The sequence below is a fragment of the Colobus angolensis genome, unplaced genomic scaffold, assembly GCF_000951035.1.
Source record: "Colobus angolensis palliatus isolate OR3802 unplaced genomic scaffold, Cang.pa_1.0 Scaffold36, whole genome shotgun sequence".
NCBI classification, from domain to species: Eukaryota; Metazoa; Chordata; class Mammalia; order Primates; family Cercopithecidae; genus Colobus; species Colobus angolensis.
In genome coordinates this window covers 3,329,913-3,339,934 of record NW_012116932.1, presented here as the reverse complement: position 1 = coordinate 3,339,934, position 10,022 = coordinate 3,329,913, and the positions used below count along the sequence as shown (strand labels likewise).

At 50.0% G+C, this 10,022-nt stretch overlaps 1 protein-coding gene across 2 annotated transcripts in view; it reads left to right on the top strand.

Annotated features, from left to right (window-relative positions):
* CIB3 (calcium and integrin binding family member 3) overlaps positions 1 to 10,022 on the top strand; it is a 19,736-nt gene that overhangs the window by 831 nt on the left and 8,883 nt on the right. The window contains exons 3-5 of one of the 2 annotated variants that reach the window (XM_011953256.1): positions 2,940 to 3,051; positions 4,365 to 4,512; positions 7,475 to 7,670. In XM_011953256.1, coding sequence (XP_011808646.1) covers positions 2,940 to 3,051; positions 4,365 to 4,512; positions 7,475 to 7,670 — 456 coding nt within the window. The remainder of the gene's footprint in view (positions 1 to 2,939; positions 3,052 to 4,364; positions 4,513 to 7,474; positions 7,671 to 10,022) is intronic. The other variant, XM_011953257.1, reaches the window with a different exon arrangement.

Sequence of the window (10,022 nt, the reverse complement as noted above, 5' to 3'; positions counted from 1 at the left end):
CTCTCTCTCTTTCTTTCTTTCTTTCTTTCTTTCTTTCTTTCTTTCCTCTTTCTTTCCCCTCCCTCCCTCCCTCCCTTCTTTTCTCTTTTGTCTGAGATAGGTCTCTATTGCCTAGGCTGGAGTGCAGTAGTGCAATCGCGGCTCATTGCAGCCTGGATCTGTGAAGATCAGGTGATCCTGCCACCTCAGCCTCTCGAGTAGCTGGGACCACTGGTGCAAGTCGCCATGTGCACCTCATCTTTGTATTTTTTCGTAGAGATGGGAGTCTCACTATGTTGCCCAGGCTGGTCTTAAACCCCTGGGCTCAAGCAATCCAGCTGCCTCAGCCTTCCAAAGTGCTGGGATTACAGGTGTAAGCCACCATGCCCAACTGGTATTTCCAATTTGATGGGACTCAAATGGGGAAGGGGGGCAGGTGTGGTCAGTGGATGGAGGCAGAGATGGAAAAGCTGAGAAGTCACATCTTGTCATATTGTCCCAGTCTGTAGGCTGATGAGCTTGGGCTTTCTCCCAAGGGTGGCAGGGAGCCATGGAGCATGCAAGAGCAGGGCAGAGAGCATCAGCTTGTTAGAAAGATTCTCCTGAGGCTGGGCACGGTGGCTCACGCCTGTAATCCCAGTACTTTGGGAGGACAAGGCAGGTGGATTACCTGAGGTCAGGAGTTTAAGATCAGCCTGGCCAACATGGCGAAACCCCGTCTCTACTAATAATACAAAAATCAGCTGGGCGTGTTGGTGGGCGCCTGTAATCCCCACTACTCAGGAGGCTGAGACAGAAGAATCGCTTGAACCTGGGAGGCGGAGGTTGCAGTGAGCCGAGATCACGCCACTGCACTCCAGCCTGGGTGACAGAGCGAGATTCTGTCTCAAAAAAACAAAATGAAAGATAAAGATTCTCCTGAGACTGGGACTTGAGGCTGGGAGCCCAGGTGCAAAGTCTAGAGCCCACTCTGAGTTGCGGGCTTGGCATTACGGTGAGGGTGTGGGGAGGTGGCCCAAGGCTGCTGCAGGTCCCTGGCGTGACCGAGCACTATGGGCACAGGTAAGAATCCCACATCATCACTTGGCCTGTGGGGCCGTTGTCCAGGGGCCCCGGCCCACGAACTTGGAGCTGTGAAACCCAAGCTGGCCAGGGTTCGGCTGCAGTGTGATCGGGGCCAAGGCCCCAATTGTGTAGTAACAGGACATCCATTATTGATGGCCACACCTTTTACTCGTGAGTCCCATTGTCTGGGTGAGGACAGCTTGCAGGGTCACCTTGGCCATCACGATCAAATTACTGAAGGGGAAACTGAGGCTCAGATAGGGCGGGGCTGATCCCAGGCCGAAGGGTAGATGCACGGAGCCCCCAAGGTGGTTGAAGGCTGACATTTCGTCTGTCCCAAGCTTCTTGCTTATCAGATAGAATAACCAAGGCACAGAGCGGGAGAGGAACTTGCTCAGAGCCATACAGAAACCTAAACCCAGGGTATTCCCTGAGGGGACCCCGACAGGGAACTGAGTGGTCAGGAGGGAAGTTCTAGGTCTCCCCACCCTACCTTCATTGAGTTCCTAGTCATCATATGACCCAGGGACTCATGTCTCTCTCAGAGAGAGTCCCTAGCAGCTTGGGAACCTCAGACCCACCAAGGATGGTCTCTGCAAGGCTGCTGCTCAGCATGCCCTAATGAAGGTATGGTGTCACCAGGTGAGGGCATCTGAGTGGAGAACTGGCCTTACAATCTAGATAGTGTGTGTGATATTCAGTTATTTGCAAAATGCCTTTTGTCTGCCCTTTAGAAAAATATGAATATTAGCTGTTTGTCTCTGCTCTGACCCATTTGAGGAAACCGTCCCCCCCCCTTTTTTTTTCTGTGTTTTGAGATGGAGTCTCATTCTTGTTGCCCAGACTGGAGTGCAGTGGCATGATCTCGGCTCACTGCAACCTTCTCCTCCCGGGTTCAACTGATTCTCCTGCCTCAGCCTCCCAAGTAACTGGGATTACAGGTGCCTGCCGCCATGCCCAGCTACTTTTTTGTATTTTTAGTAGAGATGGGGCTTCACCATGTTGGCCAGGCTGGTCTCGAATTCCTGACCTCCGGTGATCCACCCACCTCAGCCTCCCAAAGTGCTGTGATTATAGGTGTGAACCACTGCACCCAGCCCCTTCCTCCCATTATGAGGAGAGGAAGGGAAGGTATGAAAGTGAAGGCATCTTTGGAGGCAGGGTCTTGCTGATAGCATGAGGATATCCAGAGATGTGTGGATTATATAGGATTCTCTGAATGCTTGCTGTGATCTGGCCATAAGCACCCTCCCTTCTCCCAGCTCCATCTGCCTTATAAACTCCTACTCATGCTTCAAAGCCCAGCACCAATGTCCCCTTTTCCAGGAACCCCCTTCTCCCTAGCTTGCTTTCCCCAGTCCGGTCTCCCTTTGTCCTGTGGCCCTCTCTGCACCTTGGCCCTGCCCCCAGGGAGGTAGGGGTGCCTGTGTCGGGCTCTGTATGCTTAAGGTCCAGGCCCAGGGCTGAGGGTTCTTGGGGACACAGTATCCCTCGGTGTGCAGTGAGCAGCTGTGAATGTGAAAGAGAAGGGACTTGGCCGGGGGCAGTGGCTCACGCCTGTAATCCCAGCACTTTGGGAGGCCGAGGCAGGTGGATCATCTGAGGTCAGGAGTTTGAGACCAGCCTGACCAACATGCTGAAACCCTGCTTCTACTAAAAATACAAAAGAATTAGCCGGGTGTGGCGGGGTGTGCCTGTAGTCTCAGCTACTCGGGAGGCTGAGGCAGGAGAATTGCTTGAACCTGGGAGGCAGAGGTTACAGTGAGCTGAGATTGCGCCACTGCACTCCAGCCTGGGCGACAGACCGAGACTCCGTCTCAAAAAACAAAGAAGGGACAAGCCTCTTGCCTGCTCCCTGCTCCCAGCCTTTCCCAGCTTTTTCCTCCCCACCTCAGGCTCTTCTATCGCTACCAGGACCTGGCCCCGCAGCTCGTGCCCCTCGACTATACCACCTGCCCCGACGTGAAGGTGCCCTACGAGCTCATTGGCAGCATGCCCGAGCTGAAGGTACATCCAGGCCATGGGACAGACAGGGGAAAAAATAGTAGAGATGTCTCTCGTTGCATTCCTCTGAGGTCGGTGCTGCAGTTATCCCCATTTTACAGATAAGAAAACTGAGGCTCAGAGAGGTTAAGACACTTGTTCATGGTCACACAGCTACAATGTCACAGAGACAAGGTTAAAACCCAGAGTTGACTGGCATGGTGGCTCAAGCCTGTAGTCCCAGCACTTTGGGAGGCCGAGGTGGGTGGATCACCTGAGGTCAGGAGTTTGAGACCAGCCTGGCCAACATGGTGAAACCCTGTCTCTACTAAAAATACAAAAATTAGCTGGATGTGGTAGCACATCCTGTAATCTCAGCTACTAGAGAGACTGAGGCAGGAGAATTGCTTGAACTCAGGAGGTGGAGGTTGTAGTGAACAGAGATCTAGCCACAGTACTCCAGCCTGGGCAACAGAGTGAGACTCTGTCTCAAAAAACTCAGAATTGGGAGGATGAAACAAGATAATACAGGTTACAAACTCAGTACAGGGTGTGTTTTGTGTCAAGTACTCAGAGAACGTTAGTTCTTCTTGTAACAGGAGCTGCTACATGCAGGTTTTTTTCAGCAGGATGTTTGACACGTGGTTTGTGCATCCAAGGGGAACTTGTGGGTTGAGTAACTGACTGTGAGTAGGGCTGATTTTATTGCAAGTGACAAAAACCTTATTTGAGAGGGACAGAATGGATTGGATCAGAATGGATTGCCCCTGAACAACAACAACAAAATCCAGAGGCAGGGACAGTGTCAGGTATGGCTGGAACCAGGGCCTCTGATGATGTGCTCAGGAATCTCCCCCCATCTCTCGACTCCTTCCAGGAAGACGTTTCAGTCTAAGGCAGCCTCTCCCCTTGAGGTTGTGAAAGGACCTCTCAGCCACTCAGCTTTAGCTTCTGTGAACTTTGCAAGCAGCAGTAATGAGGTCCTCTCCCTCCCAGTTTTTCAGAAAAATGTCCCAGAGCAGTCTCTGATTGGCTAGCTTGAGTCACATGCCCATCCCAGAGCCAATCACTGTTGCCAGGAGAATGGAACTCTCTGATTGGCCCTGCCTGGGTCACATGGCTGCTCCAAGAGCTGGAAGTGGAGTCAAGGTTGCTCAGACCACAGGGGCAGAGAGTGGAGTTGTCCCAAGTCCTGTCCAGGGACCATGGGAGGGAGTGGGTCTTGATGGAGAGTACTTGGAGACTCCCAGAAAGTGGGTGCTGAGAGTGAGACCACATGGACCCCCAGAGACCCTGGGGGTCGGAGGACGGCCTCCCAGCTTCCTTTCTCTCCCCAGGACAACCCGTTCCGCCAGAGGATCGCCCAGGTCTTCTCTGAGGATGGGGATGGCCACATGACCCTGGATAACTTTTTGGACATGTTTTCTGTGATGAGCGAAATGGCTCCCCGCGACCTCAAGGCTTACTATGCTTTTAAAATTTACGGTGCGTGCATGGCCCTGGGGTTGGGGAGCATGGGAATGGGATGGGGAGTGGGAACTGGGTGGGTGGCACCCACATCACAAATGTCTCCCCAGAGGTTTTGAGGCCCTGTGTGACCCTGTCCTCCACCCCACTCCAATGCCTCCCCAGCTCATTTATTTGCTAACTCTATTCTAGCCCACACGGGCCTTGTTGTTCCTGAAACACAGTCTTCGGCCTCTGGACCTTTGCCTCTGCTGAACCCTCTGCCTAGAACACCTTTCGCCTGGCTCCTTATTTACTTATTTATTTTTATCTTTTATTTTTTTGAGATGGAATTTCGCTCTTTTTGCCCAGGCTAGAGTGCAGTGACTCAATCTTGACTCACTGCAACCTCTGCCTCCGAGGTTCGAGTCATTCTCATGCCTCAGCCTTCTGAGTAGCTGGGATTACAGGCACATGCCATCACACCCGGCTAATTTTTGTATTTTTAGCCGAGATGGGGTTTTGCCGTGTTGGCCAGGCTGGTCTCGAACTCTTGACCTCAGGTGATCCGCCCGTCTCGGCCTCCTAAAGTGCTGGGATTACAGGCATGAGCCACTGCGTCCGGATCCCCTGGCTCCTCCTTATCCCTGAAGTCTAGGTCGAAAGTAGGCCTCTCCCCATTCATCCCCCCATCCCACCATCCTATTTCTCTTCTAGCACCAGGCAATGCTGCTTAATTTCTTGTTCCTTGACCTGTTCACTTCTTACTGACTTTGTCCCTGAGAAGACTCAAAGGTACTGACAGTATCTGTTTTGCTCACCATCTGTCTTCTGAGCCTGGCTCAGTAAATATTTGTTGAATGACTGAATGAAAGAATCTTAGTGCCTGGCACCTTGTGTGCACTCAATAAATACTTGGTTTTTTGTTTTGTTTTTTGCTTTTTTTTTTGAGACAAAGTCTTGCTCTATCCCCCAGACTGGAGTGCAGTGACGCGATCTCAGCTCACTGCAACCTCTGTCTTCCGGGTTCAAGCAATTCTCCTGCCTCAGTCTCCTGAGTAGCTGAGATTGATTACAGGCGCCTGCCACCACGCCTGACTAACAGAGATGGGGTTTCACCACGTTGGGCAGACTGATCTCGAACTCCTGACCTCAGGTGATCCACCTACCTCGGCCTCCCAAAGTGCTGAGATTACAGGCATGAGCCACTGCACCCAGCCAAATCTTTTTATATTTTTAGTAGCGATGGGGTTTACCATGTTGGCCAGGCTGGTCTTGAACTCTTGATCTCAAGTGATCCACCCACCCCAGCTTCCCAAAGTGGCGGGCTTACAGGCATGAGCCACCGTGCCCTGCCACCATAATACTTTTTGAGTACATGAAAAATAGTTATCATGTTGCCCAACACATAGTAGGTGCTCAATAAATACTTGTTGCATGAATGAATGAATGAATGAAAAAGTTATAAGAGTGCCTGGCACACAACAGACACTCAATAAATACTTGTTGAGTGAGTGAATGAATGAAAAACAGTTATCATGGTGCTCGATACATAGTAGGTGTTCAATAAATAACTTGAATAAATGAATGAAAAGGCTATCATAGTGTCTGGCACATAGTAGGCACTCAATAACTATTTTTATTTATTTATTTATTTTTTACCGAGACAGAGTCTTGCTCTTGTCGCCCAGGCTGGAGTGCAGTGGTGCGATCTCAGCTCACTGCAACCTCTGCCTCCTGGGTTCAAGTGATTCTCCTGCCTCAGCCTACCTAGCAGCTGGGATTACAGGCATCCGCACCACGCCCTGCTAATTTTTGTACTTTTAGTAGAGATGGGGTTTCACCATGTTGGCCAGGCTGGCCTGGAACTCCTGACCTCAGGTGATCCACCCATCTCAACCTCCCAAAGTGCTGGGATTACAGCCATGAGCAACTGCGCCGGGCCAATAACTATTTTTCGAATGAGCAAATGAAAAATTATTATCACAGTGCCAGGACACAGTAGGTACTCAATCAATACTTGTTAAGTGAGTGAATGAATGAAAATTGTACTCAATAAATACTTGTTGAGTGAGTGAATGAATGAAAGTCCGTTACTGTGATGCCTGACACATAGCGGATGCTCAATAAATACTTGTATGAGTGAATAAAAAAGTTATTACAGTGCCTAGCACCCAGCAGGCACTCAATACTTATAAAAATGAATGAATCAGGCAGGGTGTGGTGGCTCCCACCTGTAACCCCAGCACTTTGGGAGGCTGAGGTGGGTGGATCACCTGAGGTCAGGAATTTGAGACCAGCCTGGCCAACATGGGGAATCCCCTCTCTACTAAAAATACAAAATTTAGCCGGGTGTGGTGGCAGGCACCTGTAATCCCAGTTATTTGGGAGGCTGAGGCAAGAGAATCGCTTGAACCCGGGAGGTGGAGGTTGCTGAGCCGAGATTGTGCCACTGCACTCCAGCCTGGGCGACACAGCGAGACTCTATCTCAAAGAAAAAAAAAAAAAGAACGAATGAAAAAGTTGTCACATAAATACTTGTTGAATGAATGAATGAACTCCCAGCAAGTCCCTGCCCAATTTTAATGCGAGTTCCAGATTTTACACCAAGGTCTTGAGTGCCCTCCCAGGGCCTCAGGTCTTTTTTTTTTTTTTTTTTTTGAGACGGACTTTCACTCTTGCTGCCCAGGTTGGAATGCAGTGGTGAGATATCGGCTCACTGCAACCTCCACCTCCCGGGCTCAAGTGATTCTCCTGCCTCAGCCTCCTGAGTAGCTGGGATTACAGCTGTATTTTTAGTAGAGACGGGGTTTCACCATGTTGGCCAGGCTGGTCTCGAACTCCTGACTTCAGGTGTTCCACTCGCCTCAGCCTCTCAAAGTGCTGGGATTACAGGTGTGAGCCACCGTGCCCGACCTTGTAACATGGGCACAGTATGTGCCCACAGCTGGCCCAGCCCGCCTGCCACCTGCTGTCACTCCCCATCCATCCTGCTCTGCAGATTTTAACGACGACGACTACATTTGTGCGTGGGACCTGGAGCAGACGGTGACCAAACTGACTCGGGGGGAGCTGAGCGCCGAGGAGGTGAGCCTGGTGTGTGAGAAGGTGCTGGATGAGGCTGATGGAGACCATGATGGTCGGCTGTCCCTGGAAGACTTCCGGAACATGATCCTCCGGGCACCAGACTTCCTCAGGTGATGCTCTCCACCACTGCCCACAGTCTATTTGCACATCTGAAGGGGCTGTTACGGAGACAGTTCACAGACTCTGTTTCCGAAAATTCCTCTATGCATTCTTTTGTGGCCTTGGGGAACTTTCTCGGTTTCCCTGATCTCAGTCCTTGCATCTGTAAAATGGGGATAATTAGGGACCCCCTGGGCACCTCCTGCGGGTGGATACACCTCTTTCAGCAAGCAGAATGTGGCTGGACTTCAGCCCTTATTGCCTGAACAGTTTGCAGTGAACAGACTGTGCAACTGTACTTGGCAGCCTTTGGGGAAAATCAGCCCCCACTGCAGGGCAAAGTATGGCCAATAGGCCAATGTGACCCAAAGCCTGGTTTTGTACCTCCTGTGAGCTAAGGATGGCTTTTATATTTTCAAAAGATTGAAAAACAATAAAAGAATAATAATATTCCAACCAGGTGGGATGGTTCATGCCTTTAATCCCAGCACTTTGGGAGGCTAAGTGGGGAGGACCTCTTGAGCCCAGGAGCTTGAGATCAACCTGGGGAACATAAGGAGAGCCCATATCTACAAATAAATAAATAAATAGCCAAGTGTGGTGGTGCATGCCTGTAGTCCCAGCTACTTGGGAGGCTGAGGCGGGAGGATTGCTTGAGCCAAGGAGGTCAAGGCTGCAGTGAGCTCTGATTGTGCCATGCACTCCAGCCTGGTCACAGAGTGAGATTCTGTCTCAAAAATAAATAAATACATTTAATTAAAAAAAAAAATTTTAAAAAAGATTATTCCATGACACATGACAGTGATACGAAATTCAAATTTCTGTGTCCATCAATAAAGTTTTTTTTTTTTTTTTTGAGACGGAGTCTCGCTTTGTAGCCCAGGCTGGAGTGCAGTGGCGCAATCTCGGCTCACTGCAAGCTCCGCCTCCCGGGTTCACGCCATTATGCTGCCTCAGCCTCCCAAGTAACTGGGACTATAGGCGCCTGCCACCACGCCCGGTTAATTTATTTTTGTATTTTTGGTAGAGACGAGGTTTCACCGTGTTAGCCAGGATGGCCTCAATCTCCTGACCTCGTGATCTGCCTGCCTCCGCCTCCCAAAGTGCTGGGATTACAGGCGTGAACCACTGCGCCTGGCCCATCAATAAAGTTTTACTGGCACACAGCTACACCCGTTTGTGTACATTTTGTCTATGGCTGCTTGTGTGCTTCAACAACAGAGTTGCGTCATGGTGTAAAGTTGAAAACATCAACTATTTGGCCATTTACAGAAAAAGGTTTGCTGAACCCCAAATTAATATATGGAGAAAATTCAGCACAGCTCCTGGCACACAATAGGTGTTTAATAAATTGCTGTTGCTGCTATTATTATTTTATAATTTTTAAATTTCACTTCATTTTTTATTTTTTGAATTGACAAATAATGATTGTACATATGCATAGGGTACACAGTGATGTTTCTGTTTGTTTGTTTGTTTGTTTTGAGATGGAGTCTTGCTCTGTTGCCCAGGCTGGAGTGCAGTGGTGCGATCTCAGCTCACTGCAACCTCTGCCTCCGAGGTTCGAGTCATTCTCATGCCTCAGCCTTCTGAGTAGCTGGGATTACAGGCACATGCCATCACACCCGGCTAATTTTTGTATTTTTAGCCGAGATGGGGTTTTGCCGTGTTGGCCAGGCTGGTCTCGAACTCTTGACCTCAGGTGATCCGCCCATCTCGGCCTCCTAAAGTGCTGGGATTACAGGCATGAGCCACTGCGTCCGGATCCCCTGGCTCCTCCTTATCCCTGAAGTCTAGGTCGAAAGTAGGCCTCTCCCCATTCATCCCCCCATCCCACCATCCTATTTCTCTTCTAGCACCAGGCAATGCTGCTTAATTTCTTGTTCCTTGACCTGTTCACTTCTTACTGACTTTGTCCCTGAGAAGACTCAAAGGTACTGACAGTATCTGTTTTGCTCACCATCTGTCTTCTGAGCCTGGCTCAGTAAATATTTGTTGAATGACTGAATGAAAGAATCTTAGTGCCTGGCACCTTGTGTGCACTCAATAAATACTTGGTTTTTTGTTTTGTTTTTTGCTTTTTTTTTTGAGACAAAGTCTTGCTCTATCCCCCAGACTGGAGTGCAGTGACGCGATCTCAGCTCACTGCAACCTCTGTCTTCCGGGTTCAAGCAATTCTCCTGCCTCAGTCTCCTGAGTAGCTGAGATTGATTACAGGCGCCTGCCACCACGCCTGACTAACAGAGATGGGGTTTCACCACGTTGGGCAGACTGATCTCGAACTCCTGACCTCAGGTGATCCACCTACCTCGGCCTCCCAAAGTGCTGAGATTACAGGCATGAGCCACTGCACCCAGCCAAAT